The sequence below is a fragment of the Rattus norvegicus genome, chromosome 8 (genome assembly GCF_021556685.1).
Source record: "Rattus norvegicus strain SHRSP/BbbUtx chromosome 8, alternate assembly SHRSP_T2T, whole genome shotgun sequence".
NCBI classification, from domain to species: Eukaryota; Metazoa; Chordata; class Mammalia; order Rodentia; family Muridae; genus Rattus; species Rattus norvegicus.
The window spans coordinates 77867352-77889893 of NC_141541.1; the positions used below are offsets into that span (position 1 = coordinate 77867352).

The 22542-nt window shown below is 46.6% G+C and overlaps 1 protein-coding gene across 1 annotated transcript in view; it reads left to right on the forward strand.

The window, feature by feature from the left end:
• Anxa2 (annexin A2) overlaps positions 1–8669 on the forward strand; it is a 36392-nt gene extending 27723 nt beyond the window's left edge. The window contains 8 exon segments of the mRNA NM_019905.1: positions 1116–1206; positions 1889–1968; positions 3268–3327; positions 4493–4586; positions 5501–5596; positions 6033–6091; positions 7688–7810; positions 8335–8669. Of these exon segments, the coding sequence (NP_063970.1) occupies positions 1116–1206; positions 1889–1968; positions 3268–3327; positions 4493–4586; positions 5501–5596; positions 6033–6091; positions 7688–7810; positions 8335–8394 (663 nt within the window). The 3' untranslated portion in view covers positions 8395–8669.
• Positions 8670–22542: the final 13873 nt, after the last annotated feature.

The window sequence follows — 22542 nt, forward strand, 5'->3', positions numbered from 1 at the left end:
TGGCCATCTCAGCACGTCCCTTCAGAGATTCAGAGCTGCGTGGACCTTTCAATAAAAAGGGAAGAACTTGGGGGTTTCCCTGGAACCTGTGGAAAACCATGATTAAAATCCGGGGGAGAAGAGTCGAAGATTAGATTAAGATTAAGATTTGAAATTAACTATTAACCCCGGGGCATAGCTTAGATTATAGAAGACACATTTTAAAGGGGCGTACACTCTCTAATAAGTTTAATTAACAGCCAGCACACTTTCCTGGGGATAAGTACCTTTCTTATTGTATTCGCACCTTATAATTGATTTACATTTTAAACAGTTGTAATTCTGCTTAGTTCAAAGTGGCACCTCTATCTTCGTGAAGACATGTGCTAGAAGACCCTGGTTATTAAGTCTTGACTTTGATCAGGAAGCCAGCTTTGAAATCCATGTTTCATTGAGTCCTTTCAAGCTCTCCAGCGCGCTCAGAAGTGTATATATTAAATTCAAACATCCCACTCATTAAACTCTCATATCCTAATAAAGTGCAGCTTCTCGGCTTAATTGTCACCGTTGTTATTTCCTCTTCCTAAATACCCAAAAAGTGCAGAGTAATCAAGCAAAAGTGGGAGTAACAGGAGGCATTTTTTTTCTTAAAACATTAAGCCATTTTTGCATTTCAAAGAAGAGAGGCGAATTTTTATCTTAACTAGCACCTTTCTGCTAAGTAGATGTTCTAATCTGTGGCAGCTGCCGACAGTGGCCACACGGCATTTCTCGTTCAATGGAGACAACCATTTCCTGGTTATTAAAAATAGTGGGTGGCCGTGATAGAAACAAATAGCAAGCCGGAGTCCCACGGCCTCCTCCTGCACCGAGGGAATACGCTAAGGCTGTCCCTTCTCATTCATTTTTAAAAAACACAGTAGAACATAGATATGCTGCTTACACCATCTTGGGATCTGGTGATGTGACAGAAAAAAAGAAAAAAAGCAGCTTTATCAAGTGCTTGAGGAGCAGAGCACAGACTGCTCAGGAGGGATGTCCCTAATGGAGCCATCTGTTTTCGGCTTATGGGACGGAGTCTGAGAAGTGGGCTGAGGTGAGGAAGGCTGCTCATGCCTGAGCTTCTTGCTTCACAGGGCCTGGGGACTGATGAGGACTCCCTCATCGAGATCATCTGCTCAAGAACCAACCAGGAGCTGCAGGAGATTAACCGAGTGTATAAGGAAAGTGAGTAGCCTGTTTCTGAGCTCCACCCTCTCAGCCCGGGGCAGGCCTGCGTGCTTGCAAGCATGCTTTCCTTCCTGAATATGAAGATAAGGGTCAACCTCAGGTGTTGTTCCCAGGAGCCATCCACCTTTCATTTTGACAAGTTTCTCACTAAACCTGGAGTTTACCAACTAGTCCAGACCAGCTAGCCGATGAACCCAGGGATGCCCCTGCCTCTGCCTCCCCAGCACTTGGATTTCAAGCGCACACTTAGCACATTAGGCACAGTAATGGAGGTCAGAGGACAGCCCCCAAGACTGCTGATTCTAGCCTTCTACTGTGAGGGGTCTGGTGGCTAGAACTTGGGTCACCAGATGTAGCTGTAAGCGCTTTTATTTACTGAGCCTTCCTACCAGCTCGAGGAACAATGTTTTAGTTAGGAATGAGTTTGCTGATTAAAGGGAGCCTGAGGACTCCTGGGTTTGACTTAGGCGTATTTGTCTGTGAGAACTGACAGTCACCCTAGCTTTGATCTCACGGGAGTAGAGACTTCTTTCTCGCTTGGGGACTCAGGCACAGGGCTATTTCCAAACTAACACAACAATGCTTGCTCTTTGAAGCTTGGTAGGCGACAGAGGAGGGTTGTAGTGGGTGCTTGGGTGTGCCAGCGGGAGACATCCAGCCTGATATGTTGTTTTCTCAGTGTACAAGACCGATCTGGAGAAGGACATCATCTCTGACACATCTGGAGAATTCCGAAAGCTGTTGGTCGCCCTTGCAAAGGTCTCTCTCCCTCCCTCCCTCCCTCCCCGTGCTTCCTTCCACGGCAGGCACAGCTACTTCTATACTGGGGGAGGGAATTAACTAAATCCTCGTGCCTGCTCAGAAATTCTGCTACATTCCCGTCGCTGCAGAGCTGTCATATTTGTTAATGGGATTTCTTATCCCTCGGAACCGTGTGGACAACTGGACGCCGGGGCCAGGGGAGGGGTAGGCAGATCCCAAGCTCTGGCCTGGATTTCTGTGCTAACCTGCACTGAGTGACTTAAGGAAGGTCACTTTGCCTCTATTTGTGGCCACACCGGACCTGTTAAAGTGACCTCACTCCTTTTACCTTTCACCCCTTGTGTGCATGCACAGACCTTGCCTTCCATGTCCTTTGGCATATGTGCAGGTCTTCGTTGGCATTTTGCTAACGTTACCGCATTAACGTGGATGTAAGGCACGTTTCCTTTCTGGCCCACCTGCACCTGAACTCCTGTCTGTCAAGGGAAGGGAATTCTCTCAGGGAGCCCTGTGGCAAATGACTCAGGAGTGTGTTGCAGCCTGGCCCACTCATGACAGTCTCCACAATGTCCACAATGACTTGTCTCCATGACAGTGACAGTGACGAGTCTGTGACTCTCCTGTATTCATTTGACCCCATCCGGGCACTGCAGATTCAGGGTCTTTTTAGAATCCACTTGCATCTTGCTTCCTTGGCCAAAACCCATAGCCACTGCACCCTTCCAGAAAGTCCCACTGACTTCACCCCTGTGACCCTTCCTCTTCATCACTGTAATTCTGTCCTTCTGCTCTGTGATGGCTCGGGGTGGTGTATCACTCACCTGTAAGCCTGTTCTACTTCTGCCTGTGTGTGCAGAGTGCCCCCGCCCGCCCTGCTGGCCCCTGAGGGTTCAGCTCCGGCCCTATCCCAGCCCTCCTGGGCTCAGCTAACTAACTGTTTACTACACTAGCCTTTCCCTTCATTTGCATACTGTATCCTGGTGGCCCCCTTGCCATGTGTTTCACCGTTATACACAGTTTAAGGGAAGAGACTTAAATGGGCTCAGCTTCTCTGGGGCAAGTCAGGGAATTCGGTAAGATGCTTACTGGGGCTTGGGTCCCCAGGGTTGGCCCACAATGATCAGACATGGTGTAGCCACTTCCCTCCCTGACCATCTCTCTCTCCTTGTGAAAAACTGGCCGTAGTATCTGCTCAGGAATGAGGCTATGATTCACCTGGGTTAGAGAGGAAACACCTCCAGCTTTAGAATGCACTAAGAGCTAGGTCTGAGGGTCCTTCTTGTTTTTCCCCTACAGGGTAAACGGGCAGAGGATGGTTCTGTTATTGACTACGAGCTGATTGACCAGGATGCCCGGGTAAGTTCCAAGCTTCTTGGTTGAGTTTTACGTGGCGTGTGTATCTGGAGGGGGTTGTATCCCACACAACCATTTACTTATATACAACGAATGACCTCAAGCTAACATTTGTTATCTCTCGGATTCTCCAGGTCAGGGATGGAGACTGGATTGACCAGATAATTCTGGCTCAAGGCCTCTCATGTGGTTGTAGATAAGATGTTGGCTAGGGCTATAATTACTGAGCGCATGACCAGGTCAAAGGGAATCTTCCCTACATGGCTCATGTGTGACTTACTTTTGGCAAGAGATGTTAGCATACCTCCACACAGGCCTCCACAGACTGCTTGAATGTCCCCAACAACATTGCCCCTGGCTTCCCTAGAGTGAGTGACCCAAGAGGGATCCAGAAACCCTCATGCTCTCATGACTCAGTCGCAAGTGTCATACACTCTTGTCATACTCTGACCATTAGAAGTGAGTCCATGAGTCCAGCCCACAGCTGTGGGAGGGGTAAAACTAAGTAATGTCCTTTCCAAGGGAGAAATGGGCCTTTTAAAGCCTCAGCCCATCTGAACATAGAGCTTTGTCTCCAGGAACCATGTTTGTAATGCTGGGGTTAATTATCAGATCTGTACCCAGGTCCCATTGGCTCATTCAGGCTTTGATTGCATAGAAGTGCTAGGTCCTGACCTTAAACTCTTAGGGAAGCTGGAGCAGATGGGGTAGGCACACCAGGAGAGGAAGGCTCCCTGCTCCACTCAGTGAGGACAGAGGAAGATGACAGGGGCCTGTGACCTCCTCATAAAGCTATTTTAGATAACTGCGAACGAGGCGTGCCTCACTCAAAGGGGTCGGCGGCTCTGTTATCTCAAAGCAAGTCATAAGAGCGGCAGACAAAATCATGTGCCTCTGTTTTAAAATCTTATATAGTCTGGGGAGTGCATCGAGTGTAAGAGAAAGGCTTTTTAATAAATGCTAGAAGTGGGCTTTGTGGCCTAGGGAGATAGCTTAGTGTGGCCCCGGGAAGCCAAAAGTTTGAGCACACCTGCTCTATGTGGTACACGATGGGTCCCAGCTGCAGCACAGGCCTGTGCGCTCACATGTTTCTGGGAACGGGCTTTTGAGTAACGCCTGCTAGGGGGTTGTGTGGTTAACTTCTCCTGGTTGGTTGCATCTCTCACAGGAGCTCTATGATGCTGGGGTGAAGAGGAAAGGAACCGATGTCCCCAAGTGGATCAGCATCATGACTGAGCGCAGTGTGTGCCACCTCCAGAAAGGTGGGTGCTGTGCCAGCGGGGTCTCAGTGCCTGGAGGCTCTCAGGTGGCAAAGGCTGCAGTGAGGTGCAGAGCTCCCAGAGCAAGGCTCGTTCTCCACTCACTCTTTCAGTTTCCTTTATCAAACCATTTGGCCTCCTTTCTCACTGTGGACCCTCCGTCCCCAAATGTGTTCAATATTTGATATGTTAGCTTGTTTCACTGTGTGTGCGCGCGCGTGTGCGCGCATGTTCATATGAGTGCACATGTGTTTGGAGTGCATGTGGGAGCCAAGGTTAACCTTCGGTGTCGTACCTTTGAAACCATTGACCCCGGGTGGTTGTTTTGGTTTTTAGACTCATTGGCCTTGAGTTCAAACACTAGGCTAGGCAGCCTGGACAGACAGCTGCCACCCATCTGCCTCAGCCTTCTCAGCACTGGGATTACAAGCACACACCATCATGCTTGGCTTGTTTGTTTTTGTTTGTTTTGAAACATGGGTTTTGGGTTTGGGGGGCTAAACACGGACCTCAGGCCGTTTCCATGGCCCTTCCTAATTCCCCTCCTTACCTGAGGATCCTTTGCTCTCGCCATGATTGTTGAAGTTCAGGACATGACCCCTGGCTCTATCCTGTTTCCCATGACATCCACGTAGATGGAGTCCAGTCAGGGCACAGAGGGATGGTTAAACTCTGTGGCCTAGGCAGAGCCATTAAGGATAGGAGCTAGACCTGGGTCATCTGGCAAGACAGGTACAAATCATCTCTAGTCCACCAAGGTGACCTCCAGCCCCTAAATGACTGCCAGCCCCTGGGATGCGTGGGGATCACCTTTAGGTGTTGGGTTCTTGTTTTCGTTGCTGCTGCTGCTGTCTGGTTGTGTAGGCCGTCCGTGCGGCTCCGACCGGCACTTCTGACATCATTTGTCCTTCTCTTAGTGTTCGAAAGGTACAAGAGCTACAGTCCTTATGACATGCTGGAGAGCATCAGGAAAGAGGTCAAAGGAGACCTGGAGAACGCCTTCCTGAACCTGGGTGAGCAAGGGTGGCCTTTCCTTGCCGGCAGAGAGGGCAGAGACAGGAGTGAATGGCTATGTGTTTCCTTCAATGGGGACTTGGGAGGTGTGGTGACTTTCTGCAAGTCTCGGAGAGCTTTAGGATTGTCTGCAGATTTAAAGACATGAAACAGGCTTAAGTTGCCAGGAAGGACTAAGTTGCTGGAGAAGAGAGGGCTATAATGGGGACACTCATATATACACTGGGGCATCACTGACCTCTGCATCTCATGATTGAAGAGACCACAGTGGGTAGAACCTACTGGTTCACGAGATTCTGAGTTTTCCTTGGTCTTCTACATCCTGGATCCATGGGGCAGGCCCATTCTGGTCAGTGTCTTAGGGCCAGGGCATCATCTTCCTTCATGCATGGCAGGAAAGCAGCCTCACCCCTGACCTGTGTCTCCTTTCCACAGTTCAGTGCATTCAGAACAAGCCCCTGTACTTTGCTGACCGGCTGTATGACTCCATGAAGGTAAGGGCTGCTGGTCCAGATGTTCCATTTCCACTAGGCTCCTCCTCTGTCTTGGCTCAAACTGAATCTTCTTGACTAGTGTTTAGAACAGTGGCTCTCAACCTTCCTGACGCTGTGGCCCTTTAATACAGTTCCTCATGTTGTGGTGACCCCCAACCGTAAGATTATTTTGTTGCTACTTCAGAACTGGACTTTTGCAACTGTGATGAATTGTAATATAAATAAATGACATACAGGATATCTGGTATGCTACCCCAAAGGGGTTGAGCCCCACAGGTTGATAACCACTGGTTTAGAGGATGGGTTCCCGCTAGCTGGCTGAGATTGGATTTGACGGGCGAGAAAGCACCACTCCGTCTTCTCTCGGCTGGTTAAATATGTATGATGCATCTTCAGAATAAGATGTCACTGGTGGGAAAGGGTTAGGTGACAGCGGCGTCTGATTCCTGCTGGGGGTTTCAGTGATGGCCTCCTACTATTCCGAGGATAAAAACAAACAGGATGGGAGTGACCATCAGCGGGTACTATATGACAGCTTTTCAGTTCCCTCCCCTGGAAACCATGCAGGGCTCCCATTTTTATCTTCTTGATAAAGAAGGAAGGCAGAGCTCCTGGAGCCAAGGCCAGCTTGCTGTCACATAGCAGGTGCACAGCTGGGGGCTCTTCCTGCCTGAACCGCCCCAGACCAGCCTGTTTCTTGTTCTTGTCCTGTCAGGACTGTTCTACTTTCCAGGCCCTTGCTTTCCTCTCTGGAGCACCTCCCTTGTCCATGCCCCTCTGTCTGCTCTCCCTGGACTCCTTGTCACAGATAATTTCCCTGGAGCAGGCTATTCCATGTGTTCACCAAGAGTCATAAGAGCAGTATGCTGGCCCATCCTCTCCGCATCCCTGTGTTGCGTATGCAGACTTGCAGGCTGACAGTCAGAAGCACAGAGCTGGCTGGAGAGGTGGCTCAGCAGTTCAGAGCACACACTGCTCCCACAGAGGCTCCTTTCCTTCCCAGCATCTACTTTGAATCATTCATAGGCTCCCGAAACTCCAGCTACAGGGAATCTGATGCCCTCTTCTGGCCTCTGTGTGCAACTGCATGCACACCTACGGGCTCCCCTATACACATACTTAGAAATTTTAAAAATAAACCTTTTAAAAACTCAGATGTGCTTAGAAATCTAAGGCACTCATCTTCGTTAAGGAAACAGACCCAGTATTGCATTTTTAAGTCTTGTAAGATAACAGCATCGAGACTCACATATGTGGGGCTGGAAAGACAGCGCAGGCATTAGGGAAGCTTGCTGCTTTTGTAGAGATCCTGGGTTTGGCTCCCAGCTCCAGGTTGGACAGCTCACAAACAACCATCTGAAACTTCAGCTTCAGGGGATCTGACACTCTTTTCTGGCCTCCAGAGGGCTCCCCTACACACACACACACACACACACACACACACACACACACACACACACACTTTAAAAAGCAGAATCAATCTTTTTTTAAAAAAAAAAACCCACACACATATAAGAAGCAGAAAAATGTGGAGGATGCTTTTTTAATGATAACGGTGTCAAGGAACTTAACTTTTATCATCAATCTAACTTACAGGGCAAGGGGACTCGAGACAAGGTCCTGATTAGAATCATGGTCTCTCGCAGTGAAGTGGACATGTTGAAAATCAGATCTGAATTCAAGAGGAAATATGGCAAATCCCTGTACTACTTCATCCAGGTAAAGGCTGTGGCACTGAGCTGGCTCTGCCAGGCATGGTGTGTGTGTGTGTGTGTGTGTGTGTGTGTGTGTGTGCACGCATATGCATCTGTATTGCATGTGTTTGTATACATGTGTGTGCATGTGCATGTGTGTGTGTGCATGTGCATATGCATCTGCATTGCATGTGTGTGTGTCTTCAGTTCACTAGTTATTTTCACGCATCCTTAAAATCCACAAAAACTTCAAGAGAGAGGGCAGGGAGGTTCCACCCTGTCCTGTGCAGAAGGGTACAGGTGCAGGAGAAACTCGGGTGTGCTACAGAGCCCCCTGCAGGACTGCAGTGTGGGATTCATTTTCTGCCCTCGCAGTCATGGTAGGAAGAAGTACCATTTCCTACTGTGTTTCAGAGGGCCAGGGCCTCGGTCCACTGTACAGACCTGCAAATCCCCAGGGCACACCAAGGCTATGGCTGGCTCCTGTGGAGTCTATTCTGTTTGTTTTCCTGACTCTACAATTGTTTTTCTTCTTTCTGGCCACTGTAGCAAGACACTAAGGGTGACTACCAGAAGGCGCTGCTGTACCTGTGTGGTGGGGACGACTGAAGGGCTTGGCATGGTGGATTGCCCAGAAGTGGCCCTACCTGTGCCCCAACCTAATGTTCTAGAGAATCAGCCTGCCACTAATGGACCCCTGAACTCCTCCCTGTGAAGATGACGACAGAGCTGCCGACCCATCCCCCATCTTAGCTGCCTTTGCCTGGCTTTCCCCTCATTCTCTCCTTTATGCCAAAGAAATGAACATTCCAGGGAGTTGGACGTACCGTCTGTGACATGAGACACTTCCTCATATGTGTCGTGAATAAACCATTTTTACTTTAGAAACAAGAGTGTAGTGTCATTGCCCTTGCTTTCAAGCCGTTGTTCAGAAAGCAGGCACGCTCGGGATTTGATGTTCATTCAGGGAGGTTGCCCCTAGAGGGACAAAGTTCTAGAACTGAGCTCTTGTTCTATTCACGCAGATGAACACCAACAACACACTGAAGAAATGATTGCATCCCAGTCTAACTTGGTGAACAAATGAACTTACTTAGAGTCACTTAAGAGAAACTGGCTGGAGGGTTACTCAAAGAAGCATGGGAAACTTCACCACTGTAGAAAATGTCCCTGTCCCTCCCACCAACAAGTACTTGTCTTATGCATCCTCAAGTGGGGGTAGTGGGGGACAATAAACTTCTTCCCACACTCATGAAGTAACCCAGTAAGGATGTGTACACCCTGGGGGAGGAGCCTCACAAGCCCCTCCCTGCTTCATGGGGGACTGTGACTGAGTGGGTATCACAGCTACTGAGATTTGAAGTGGGCAAGGTCCCACCATGTCTGGGAGACAGGGTCCTAGAACACACATGTACACAGTTCTAGCACCACAAGAAAGAAAACAATTCACTGCTTCAGTCACTCTATATTTCTTAAGTTTGGTACCCACTTCTGGTGGGAAAAGAATGCCTGCAAGCTATGGGGAGGTTCTTTTGGATCATTCCACATGCCTATAGTGAGAGGGCCAGGGGGCAAGGTCCTAAGAACTCCTTTGCAGGTAGTAGATGAAAGGGACTATCTGTGGTGGTCACAATCTGGGGAGAAGTCTGAGGTAGGATGGGGTATTTTATGTTTTCTTTGGTTGCTGTGGTGGGTTTAAAGGTTTGGTTTTTGCTACCTTTGAAAGACTTATTTTTATTATTATTTTTAATTACGTGTGTGGGCATGTGTGTATGTGAGCATGAGTGCAGGTACCTGAAATGACCACAAGAGGGCATCAGATTCCCCCTGGACTGGACTTAAAGGCAGTTGTGAGAGATGCTCACATGCAGGCACTAGAAACTAGAAACTCCAGTCCCTTTTATTTATTTCTTTGCTTATTTATGTATTTTATAGGGTCTCGGGTAGTCCAGGTAGCCTTATGTAGCCTTATGTGGCCTCAAACTCATTACATAGCTGGGGGTGACTTTCTGCCTCCAATTCCCAAGTGTTGGAATTACAGGCATGTGCCACTATGGCTGGAGATTAAACCCAGGGCTTCAGACATGCTAGCGGGAACTCTACTACTACCTGAATCCCCAGCCTGGATTCTGTAGCCAATTTTGCAAATGTCTCTGGAAGTCATTAGACTTATAAAAAAATTGCATCCAATCCCAACCTCGAGAGCCTGCCTGCCAGTGAGTCGGTCTACAGCAAGCATTCTCAGATAGCAGGGCTAGGCTACCCAGAGTGGATTGGGAACACGGGGAGGAAGGAAACTTCTCTATGAAAAGGACTGAGGTAGATGAGAGCAAGGAGGAAACATTTGTTGTGGACCCTAAAGCCTTTGGTTAGTCTTAACATCTGGGAGGAGGCCGCCATAGAGATCCCTGTGGTTCATCCATTGAAAGCCATTCATAGTTGGTTAAAGGTTCAACCACAGCCTAATAGATCGTCCATTTCTGCTGCCACTTGACAAAGTCAATGACCAAGTGACCAGGTGACAGGAGAGCAGGCTTTATTCAATTGGCCAAAGAATGGAAGGAAGGGAGATTCAGGCACAGCAGACTCAGCTCCAGGAGGAAGGCGGTACAGAGGCAGGGGGATAATGAATGTTCATGCCTGCCTTCCCTGGTATGAAGGGGCAGGGTCCTTTAGATTCTAGAGAGCAGCTCTCAACCTGTAGGTCCAGACCTCTTTGGGGGGGGGATTGTATCAAATGACCCTTTCACAGGGATTGTATATCAGATATCTGTATATTAGATGTTTACGTTACGATTCATAACAGTGGCAAAATTACCATTATGAAGTAGCAACAAAATAATTTTCTGGCTTGCAGACACCACAACATGAAGAACTACATTTGAGAGTCACAGCATAGGAAGGTTGAGAACCACTGGTCTGGAGGGGCAGAACTGAAGGAATGAATTTATATAAAAAAATGAGTAAAGGTTTATTAAAACAGCTTACACGATGGGGTCAAAAGAGTCCAACAATGGCTGTCTCACACCTGAAAGATCCAAAACTTGGTAGTTGTTCAATCGACATGACTGGATGACTCAGTAGCCCCAATATGGCACTAAAGGTCTGGAGGGTTCCTAGAGAGATACTGGTCATTAGTTGGAAGTTTGGAAAAACTGTCAGGGACCACCACCACCATCACCACCAGCAGCACTGGGGTAAACTAACTCTACAAAGGCCAGCAAAAAACTGGTAACCTTCCTTTTCCCAGATCCTTTTGGGTCCGGGCTGCTACGGGAAGGTGCTGCCCACATCTGGACCTTCTCACATCCATTAAAGCAATCAAGAGAATCCTCCACAGATTCCAACATGTCAACCTGATACAGACGGCTCCTAAATTGATACCCCGCTCAGCTGAGACTTAGGGGCAAGTTGACATTTAAACCATCAAACTCCTATACTGGGGTCAAGCCCAGAGCTTCATGCATGCTAAGCTAACACTCTAACACTGAACCACTGAGCCGCCTACCCACCACTGAGTCCTCAGTGTCCCTGTCATGGCTTTGAGCTTTCATTCACGGAGGCTTGTAGGTGTCTACAGTCCAGAGGTCAAGAGAAGACAGATAGGTGCAAAGACAGATGTCAAAAGTACTTTCTTCGTGTCCCTGTGACCCATGGGACTTGTGCAGGCCACAGTGAGAGTCCTTGGAAAGTAACCTAGGTACTTGTCATAGCTAGCCCTACATTGATAGATTTCTAAAATTTAGTTTTAAGCTTTATACATGTATACATTTTATTTTGAACATATTCCTTCTCATACTTCCTCCTGCCTTCTATTGATTCCCCTTACCTCCTAAAAAGTGTTACATCCACTTTAGTTTAATACACAAACACACACACACACACACTTTCTATGTGTGTGAAGGTATAAAAATCTAGGAGTCACAAATGAGAGAAAACCATCGATGTTTGAGTGAAAAAATAGGACATTTGTCTTTTCCTGCAACTGGCTAGGTTCATGCTTGCGCTCACTTTCCTGCTAATGACCTGACTTTTGCTTTTTATGACTCAAAAAACAAAACAAAACAAAACAAAACAAACCCAGGTCACTGTGTCTGTAAACCACACTCCCTTATCCATTCCCCAATTGCTGGGCACCTATGCTATTTTCATACATGCCTCAGTGACTAGTGCTGATGTGTAAGTGTCTCTGGACAACATTGACTTGAAGTCTTTGGGGTGAATACCCAGGAGGGGCATACCTGGAGTATTGTTAATATTTATCAGGAGCTTCCTTATTGTCTTTCATGATAACTCTGGACTAGTTTACAATCCTACCAGCCCAGATAAGTGATTTTGGAGTGAACCAAGAGCAAATAAAGTGTGTTTATTTAGACTTGGCCTTGACAACACAGTTGTAATACAATGGGGATTCAGTGTGACCTCGCTCCTCTCTCTGGCCAGCCAGTGGCCTTCCGTAGGGTCCCCGGTCTCTGGCATGTCCTTGCATGAATGGGCTGTGTGAGATAAGCATGTGTGTTTTTATATCATCGCCTGTGTTCACACATGTGACTACGCTGGGTGTAGGCTGCTGGCCCCAGGTCCTGTGGACAGCAGCTTATTTCGGTACTGTCCCCAAGCAGAAGGAGGGTCCCCTCCCAAGTCCCCCACTATACTCTCCTATCAGGGGACACCTGTCTGCCAAAGCTTGAGCTCAACAGTCTGCAATTCTCTCACAGAATGTGTGAGAGTTGAGCCCGGGACAGACGTGGGAGTCTGGAAACACGGAAATTCAAACGCAGTTGAAGTGATGGCGGCAGCAGCAGCATGTTGAGCAAGCTGAGGGTGACTGTGAGCTGACTGCCTTGCCATGATGACCCTCAGGCAAACTGGAGATGGAAGTTCAGATGGAGTGTGGCCCTGGGTCATGTGCGGCCCATAATGCACCATAATGCTACTAAGATATCTTACCAATAACGGGTTGCACAAACCTAGGCTGTTTGATCAAATAATCTCCCAGCACATTAGGATCAGTGCTCCGAATCCCCAAATCCACTTAACCGTGAGCTTGGGGGCAGAGTTCAAGGAAATGCATAAGAAGTGGGACCTCTCTCTTTAACCCCGAATTACTGTGTTGAACTGTGAGTTGAGAGGGCTGGGCAGAGGCTGCCAGGGCAGTGTTTCTGCTCAAGTGTGCAGCTTGCTCCACTCTCCACAGGAAACGAGCCTCAGGGCGCAGGGTGGAGGAGGGTTAGGCCAGCGGATGAAGACAAGGATGAGACAAGGCCTGACTTGGAGGGACCGGACCCTCCCACAGGTGGAAGGGAAACTCCGAAAGGTAAGCTAACGAGGAAGGGCTCTTGAAAACTGGTCAAAACCAGCTTGCTGCCTTGTGAGCTGTGGTTGTCCAGTGTCTTTCAAAATCTAAAGGTTGCTGGAGCTCCATCTCAATGACTTCCAGATTCCCCATTCTCTTCAGTCACTGTATCCAAAGCCTCCCTTAAAGCAAAGGTCGCCGTCTGGAGACTGGCACACTCACAAACAATTTCACTCTGCAAAGAGACAGAGGAAGATGTCAGGCAGGTTTTATATTTTGTCAGCTGATCACAACAGAAAGTTTAATTTTATCCTTCGAGACATAAAGGCCGTGGATGTGCCATTAGCCATGGAATGTGTTGCACTCTGACCATGCACAGGAGTTTTTCCCCTGACCTGTGTGTGGGTCAGGGCGGTCATGTGGCACAACTTCACATGCTTTGCATGTTGAAATCCATTTACATGCATCCACTTCACCCATGTGTGTAGTTGTGTACAAGCTGAATGTCCAGACATAACGGGTCTATACTGTACCTCAAAGGGCATGTATGAAATGGGTTTGTTATTGTTGTTTGTTCTTGTTTTTGTTTTGTTTTGGGTTTTTTTGGAAGTAGGCTTCCATATTAAGAAGCAAGAAACAAAAACAATGGATGGGTCCCTAGCATGCATGAAGCCCCAAGCTTGAACCCTAGAACTTCGAACACTGGGCATGGTGGTACACATCTATTATGCCAGCACTTACAAGGTGGGAACAGGAGGATTGGAAGTTCAAGATTATCCTCAGCTCGATGGAGACTGAGGCAAGCCTTGGCTAAACATGAAATAAAATAATTAGACAACTAAAAAGCAAGGGGGACATCTTAACTGGAAGCTGAGGGGAGGACCCCAAAGGTCCCACAATCCCCTTGGCTTGATCACTGGACAATGGACAAATGACGATGTGTCAGAATCTTCCTCAGAAGATGAAGTTCCCAGCGTGCAAATTACTAGTAGCGAGCGCTAACGCAGGGAAACCAGGCTCACAAAGTAGCTAGTTACATTTAGCAAGAAAAATGATTCGAGGACAAAAATCCTTTAGATCAATCTTGTGCCTCCCAAGGATGCCAGCGTCTAGGCTTTTCCTCAGGATTTGGTAAGCAGCTTGTGTCTTTTGCCTCCTTTTTCTATCAATGATCGAAATGAAAACTCTGGTGCTAGGGAGAAATGGGGGTGGGGTGGGGGGGTAGACAGACTGAAGGGGAGGAGAGGGACAGGGAAAGAAGAAAGGGAGACATTTGCAACATCTCCTAGCAATGAGGCAGAACATGCTACAGTCATCACGTCCTAGCTGTTCATTCTATTTATTGAGAAAAGCTCGAGGCCTGATTTCTTCAACCCCCGTATGTTTGAGCAAGCAAAGTTTATAGAGATGACTTATCTCATTATGTTAGAAGGGTGACTTGCTATCTCAGCATCTATAAGCCATCTGAACCGACGTTGCCGAGTGAAGAAAGGCTTTTGTAAATATATGTGAAAGATGCCGTCTCGTTGGGCGTTAAGTTGGAGGTGCCCAGGAAGAAAACATATTACATTTGTGCATTCAATTAGCTTGATTGTGGCTGGAATTCTGATCTCGGAAGGCAGCATTTCTGTAGAAAGACTGAAGCATCCTCTATGTCAGCAGGTTTCCTGTGAGAGAGAAGCGCACTCGCCCCCTGTAATGCTCTCTTTTGCATTCGTGCTGGTCCCAGCCATGCGTTCCTAATCAGAAAGCTTAGCCTAGTTCTTCACACTAGAGTGAGAGGGGTGGGTGAGCCAGCAGTCACTTTGTATAGGCATCCTAATGGTGGTGCGCATGGGTGGGGAGAGCCTTCTGCTGTGTTCAGTTCTGAGCAAAAGTAGGGCATCGTCAAGGGTGGATGTGAGTCCTCTCATCCTACTTCCTCGGATGCTGTCCTTCTGGGGTCATCAGAAGATGCTGTTTAAGCCTTGGATGCCTGGCATGGTGGCACACATCTGGAATATCAGCACTCAGGATAGTTAGGCAGAAGCATCATTTCTCTCTCTCTCTCTCTCTCTCTCTCTCTCTCTCTCTCTCTCTCGTTCCAGGGCCAGACTGTACTACAGTAAGACTCAAACACCAACAAGAAGGGGAGAAGCTTGGCTTATGACCCTGGGGTAGATCACTTGCCTAAGGTTTGTAAGGACCTAGGTTTGACCCCTGGTTCTGAAGCAAAGAACAATTACCAACACCACTATTATCTGCCTTCGGTTTGGTTTGGCTGGATGGCCTGTTCTAGTTTCATTGGTATTGCTGTCATAAAATACCCAGACAAAAAGCAACTAAGGGATGAAAGGGTTTTATTTAACCATATATTTCCAGGTTATAGGCCAACATGGTTGGGAAATCAAGTCAGGAACTTCAGAAAGGTAATCATATCATGTCCAGTTAAGAGCAGAGAGCAATGTATGTACCCACACTTGCTTGGTTGCTCATTCTCTGCTTGCTTTCTCTACCTTTATGCTCTTCTGAAGCCATCTGCCTAGGGAATGATGCTGCCCAGAGTGGGTTGGGTCTTCCCGAGTTGATTAATGTAGTTTAGCCTATCCCCGACGGGCATACCCACAGACCCCTGTATATATCTCTTACTGGGACTCTCTTCTCCAGACGATCCTAGGGCGTATGAATTGATGATTAAAATTAACTATCACACAGTCTGAACACCTTTCCTGGAGGTATGTTTACATGTTTGGCCTGCTTTTGAAACTTGGAGTGAAAGCACTGTCTCTTTAATTAATGAGATGTGAAGAAATTGAGGAAGGGTGTAGTACAAGAAGGCTTTCTTGTACTTCTGAAACCACGGTGAAGTAATTTACTTGGTATAGCCACTTCAGTCACTGCTATGACGAGTACCTCATAAGTTAAGAGAAGAGGGCTTGTGGGATGTCATGGTGGCAGGAGTGTGGGGCAGCTGGCAACATTGTGTATGCCATCAGGAGAGAGAGAGAGAAAGAGAGAGAGAGAGAGAGAGAGAGAGAGAGAGAGAGAGAGAGAGACTGAGAGAGAGACAGAGAGAGAGGCAGAGAGAGAGCATATGGCTGCCGGTACTCGGTTCACTTTCTCCTCTGTATTCAGTAGAATATTCCAGCCTAAGGAATGTCACCACCCATATTTTAGAGTGCTACCTACTTCAGTGAACTTAATCTAGATTATCCCTGGCAGACATGCCCAAAGGCATGTTTACGTAGCAATTTTAAATTAACTTGTTAACAGCAAAAATCACTGGGCTTGGGAGATGAGTCAGGGTTTGTTAAAAGCATCGTAGAGGCCTGGGGTTTGACTCCCAGCATTCATATAATACTCCAGTACTAGGGGCTTTCACACCCTCTTCTGGACTCCTCAGGTACCAACACACAGCCACAACACACAAGTATACATGCAAATTTACATACCAAGACATACACACATGCAAACACACAGCAGCACATACATTTTCACACACTAACATACATATACCCACACAGGAAAACACCCCTCACGTGCACTTATGCAAACCCACACACTAGCACACACATGCATACAAACCCACATCAGAATGCACATGCTCACACACAGACAAATACATACACATACAAACACACATTCACACAACATGCAGACACAATCACACACACTCACATGCACATGCCCACTCACACATGCAAATATACATACACACGCAAACACACCCACTCACTCTTTCACAGACACACTCACATACATGCACATACATTCACACTCACACATATACAATCTCTTGCATACACCTAATTTTGTCCCAGGCTTGAAACCCCTTCCCAGCACCACGGGTCCTTTACCAGAACTTCGGGGTGCCAGGCAGGAACAGGCACCCACTTTGGGAGGAGGAGCGGTTTATTATAACTGTGAGGTCAAGTACAGAGGCACAAGAAACATCCCTACAGTTTGCAATTCCATTTGTTCTGAGACTGGGAAAATCCCTTCTTGGAAAAAGAAAGTGGAGTTTACAATAAGGCAGAGCGCCACCTTGTGGAGAAGTGAAGAATGGCAACAACCTCAGCGGACTTGAGGGTGGCTGATGTTGGGATTTTAAAAAAATCTACAGCAAAGTCTGTGGACTCTTCTTTAGTGACTAAAAGTTATTCCTAATAACTCTGAGGTCAGTCTCTGAGGTGTGCTGTGGTTCTAAGGGAAAGCTTCCTATTCTCAGGTCTTTACACTCTGTATTTCTTACAGTTTTTGTTGTGAGCCTAGACTTATAATGACTGAGCCGTCTCTTCAGCCCCAGATTCTGTAATTCTATCAGAACTGTGGCTGGCATGAATAGGCATGGGATAAGAGTTCCAGAAAATTTCAGAGAGGATGTCCTATTTCTAGTGTTGCAATGGAGGGTTCTCTAAAAGCTGCCCCTCTTTAAAAAATCGGTTATTATTATAAAGAACGAGACAGTCTGTAAGGTATTTGTTGTACTTCTTGAGGATCTGAGTTCACTCCTCTGAATCCACGTCCATTAAAATAAAAGTGTGTGTGTGGTGCACACACTTGTAATCTCAGTGATGGGGAGATGGAGACCGGCAGAGACAGCAGATCTGTGGGGCTTGAGGGTCTGCCAGCTGATGTAACCAGTGAGCTTTAGGTCAAGGAGAGACTGCCTCAAAAAGCAAGGAGACAGGGCCCTCTGAGGAATGCCACTGAAGGTCACCCTCAACATCCCATACACATGCAGGGACCCACATGGGCAAGCTCATGTTCATGTGCACACACAGATACACAGACAGACACACACGCATGCTCACACACAGACACACAGAGAAACAAAGAGACAGAGACACAGAGACACAGAGAGACCAATAAGTAAGAAAGAAGCCAGCGGCAGGCAGAAGTTTCAGTGGAAACAAAGGGTCTCAGCCCCACTGTGAGCTGCGCTCTGTGGAAACCGGATGCTTTTCTGGCTCCAGGTTTAGTTCCAGGTTCGTGGCTCTTTATCCTGACCACGGATAAGCTTTGCCCACTTTGGGCACTTTTGGTTTTGCTGTTTGTATTTCTTCTTTTTTCTTTGATACAGATTCTCACCAATTTTCCCATTTCTCCAGTTTAGCCCCCAAAGTGCTTGGGGTTACGGTCATGCCTCATGTGATGAACCGTATTTTTTAATAAAAAAAATAAATCACACTTATTGTGGGTGTGTATGTGTGAGCCACAGTGAATATGTGTGTGGTGGGGAGGGGACAACCTACAGGAGTCAGATCTTCCGCCATGTGGATCACAGGGTAGCAAGTGTCTTTACCCTCTAATCCACCTCACTGGACCTCAGCTGTTTTTGTTTTGTTTTTAAATCTGTAAAATGGCAAGTTTGAATGCTATAGTTTCAAGCTTTCTCAAGATCTACAATTTCATGTGTCTAGGAGGAGTCCTGGGGTTAGGAGGGTAGCTCAGTGGGTGCATTGTCTACTTGGCAGACACCCAACCTTGGGCTCACCACCCAGCACCACTAGGTATATGAACCAGGCCTGTGATCTCAGCACTCAGGAGATGGGGCAGAGAGATCAGAAGTTCAAGGCCATCCTTGGTTACTTACTGAGTTTGGGGATAATCTAAGCTACTTCGAGACTCTGCCTCAAGATAAAAGGGCCCCATTTATCAATTCCTATTTTTATATTATTATTGAGTTTTGAATTTCTCATATGAATAAAACATATTGTTGCACTTTAAATGTTGAAATTAGTAATTCAAATTGTATAAAATTAAAGCTATGTAGTGACTGCATGGCTCATTTTGTTATCTCAAAGAAAAAATTCTATGAATGGTAATCATGGTGATTTCAAATTGTATTCATTTCTTTAAAAGAATTTTTACATTTATTTTATGTGCATTGGTGTTTCGCCTGCAGGTACATCTGTGTGAGAGTGTGAGTTGCAGGCAGTTCTGAGCTGTCACGTGGGTCCTGGGAATTGAACCCAGGTCCTCTGGAAAAGCAGCTGGTGCTCTTAACCGCTGAGCCATCTCTCCAGCCCTCAAAATACATTAATTTCTCAGCCCAGGTTTCCTGGTAAAGTGCAACAATCTTCCCCAAATAACCTTAGTCTTAGTGAACACTGAAGCATAAAAATGCTTTCTGATTTTACTTAGAATATTATGTTTTACATAGTTAACGTTATGTTTTACATAGTCAGCATTATGTTTTGCATTCTCTAACATAACTCCTTTTTCTTTTTCTTTTTTTTTTCTTTTCTTTGGAGCTGAGGACTGAACCCAGGGCCTTGCGCTTTCTAGGCAAGCGCTCTACCACTGAGCTAAATCCCCAACCCTCATAACTCCTTTAATATCTTTTCTCTTGCTGGAATTCTCATGTCCCAGTGTAAAAGGGAGGATCTCAAAGAAAAGCCACATTTCACCCAAGGACAGCAGCCACTGAGAATGTATCCAACAGACACCCATCTTCACAGCATGCTGGGAGCCTCAGGAGGGATGCTGACCGAGTTTGCCCTGCGCGACACTGTCATCCTCGTTCTACCTGAATCCCTCCACTGGCATCTGACAGCGGTGTTAAGTCAGGGAATAGGAGGCATCTCCCTTGTGACTTTCTGATGGACACTTGGGCATAGGTGCAGACTTTCTCTGTTTTCAACACACTCTCTGCTCGGTGGTAATTTTTTATGTACATTTTAAGCATTCACATACATTTAAAAACTCTTACTCATTTCTTTGTCTCAGTGAAATACATTTTACAGTGCTTTTCCAGTTAGGACGAGCCCAATGGCTTGATCATTGTGGGGGTAACCAACTGCTTTCTGATCGGATTTGAGGCTCTCTTCAAAGGAGATTCATGCCTTGTACTGTGAACCTGGTCAAGAGCCTGCAGCTGGGGAAGTCATAAGTCTAAGTGGGGAACATAATACTGTTGTTTGAAAAATAGATGCAATGTCAACGTCTCCTCTAAATATTTATATCTATACCCACAGATCAATGCTGCTCTGAAAATAAATAAATACATAAATAAATAAAATAATCATAAAAAAAAATTAGGCCAGAAGATGCATTGGCGAAGCCTGGTCAGAAGATGGCGCTCCAACAAAGCGTCTCAACTCAAAAATCTTCATCGAACATTGTGGTTTCTATCATTTCTGTCTGGTTGTATAACGAACAAATCTCACGTCACAAATATTGTTTCAAATTAAAACCATATGATTTTTTAAAAGCTTAGGAGGTTTGTCGGTGAGCCCTGCCTGCAAGTCACACCACTTTGATGAGCTGAGAGAACTTTGTAACTCCTCCGCCAGTTTCAGAACAGGGCAAGCACTTTGCACACCTCTCTTGCTTTAACCGCAAAACAAAACAATACGAACTCGAAGCACATTAAGAGAAATTCCGTTTTCAAAGAAGATGTGAACTGTCTCTTTAAAAACGTTAAGAACTATGAGAAAAATATTTTAAAAACAAAACCAAACCTTGCTATCTAATCTGGAGAGGATTATGGCGAAAAATACTGTCCTAGCTTTTAGGGATATGGATAATTGAAAAAGAAAGGACCCCAAGCTATCTGCTGGAATCTGGAGCAAAGACCCACACCTCCAGATTGTATATCCTGATGGCTCTTGTGAGCACAACTGTGGAGAATAAACACTCTTTACCTCTAAACAGTTTTTATTGATAATAAAGTAATTAGAATAATTTATGTGCCCTGGTGCTCTTCGGACCACGGCTTTGCTTAAAGGAGGTTAAGTCCGTTATTGACCAGTATCAAGAGGGTCTCCCCTCCCACCTTCTCCAGTGACATGTTTATGCCCAGCTGGCACTTCTAAATATTTAATAGAGAGGAAGAGATTCCGTTTAATTAGGCAGAGTGGCTTGTTTAGTGCAGGTTACTCATGTATCGGGCATAATGAAGAACGGAAAACACCCATTGAGCCACCTTTGAAGTCCCGGCTCCTTTAGGGACCATTGTGAACCCGGCTTAATGGTGACTGTTGCTCCCATCCTGGGACTTGCTAATTCCGAGAGCTAAATCTAGGTGAAGTAACCGCACAGGGCACATACCCGTCCCTGTTCAAAGGACGCTTTCTCCTCCCCAGTCAAAGCTCCTCCATCCTATGTCTGATTGGGTGTTGAGATGGGGTTACAGAAAATTCAGTTTTTAATAATATCCTTTCTCATTTTCTTCCAATTTTATCTTCATGTATTCTGCATGCGGGGTGTGTGTGTGTGTGCGCGCGTGTGTGTGTGTGTGTGTGTGTGTGCGTGCGTGTGTGTGTGTGTGTGTGCGCGCGCGCGAATCAGGTAACGGACATGTGTTACTGACATGTGCTACTGTCATAGTGTTTCATATTCATAATCCCTTCTGGAAATGAGAAATTAATTTTTTTCTTTAACTCCGACCTCGGGTAAAAATACCAAATATTTGTGTGCCTCGGATGTACAGCAAAAAGGCCACCTAAATTAATGAGGTTTCTCGAACGGGTGCTCAGAAATGAATTACACAGCTTAAGGAGTCGGAGAGATTGCTCGTGATTCTTGAGGCAATCTGCACGGTCCTGCGGAATGAGAGACGGGGTTTTGTATTATCACTGTGGGATTAGTTCTCAGTTCCTGAAAGCAGGTCTATTTATGGGTATCTAAGACGGAGTTAAACTCGGCAAAGGTTATTATGTGGTTTTTTTGAACCGGCTCTGCTGAAGGTCTATTTTCTGTCACCTTTTAAAGTTTCCCTTGGAGCTGGCCTTGCAGTCTGCATCTGGAGTGAGTCCGGGAAGCTTGGATAACAATCTAATCCCCGTGGAGGCTCTTTGAGCAGAGGGAGGAGGAAGAATGAGATGCTGGTACGGATCGGGTATCCATCTTGATGTGCTCTAAGCAGACAGACCGCAGCGAAGCTCCTCGCAGGCCTTCCCTACCCTCCTCAGAGTCCGGCAGCAACTCAGTAATGCAAAGTGCGGCAGACATCGGAATGAAGCCACCCCTAATAGGATACACTAAAATGTTTGTGGAGAGAACAAGTGTTTGTTCTTCTGCAGGGAGAGAGGACGGGTTGAGTATAAAACGCGTAGAGAAGGCAGGAAAAGGAACCCTTGCATTTCGCTTGGCTCGCGGGCTGCGTTCGGGGCTCTGGAACATTCTAGGGGCTGCGAATTCATTTTCTTTTCCACTGGGTGCTTGCCTAATTTATTTTCATAAGGTAACTTGGCGCCCCTCCTGCGGAGCCAGCGTTATGTAGTTGAAATCTTAAGATCAAACAGCACCTAATAAGAGGGGATTTGTTCTCGTATTGATCAGCAAGCTTCGTCGTGATGATGGGGAATTGGGTGAGCTGATCCTCAGAGAAACGAGTCTTAGTTGGGGTTCCTCGAAACTGTAGGGCAAAGGATGGTAAACAGCTCAAAACGTAAGGGGCACAGGGACACACAGGATGGAAGGGGTTTGCAGAATATTCAGAATGAACGTTGGGAGCAGAAGGTGAGGCTGGCGGG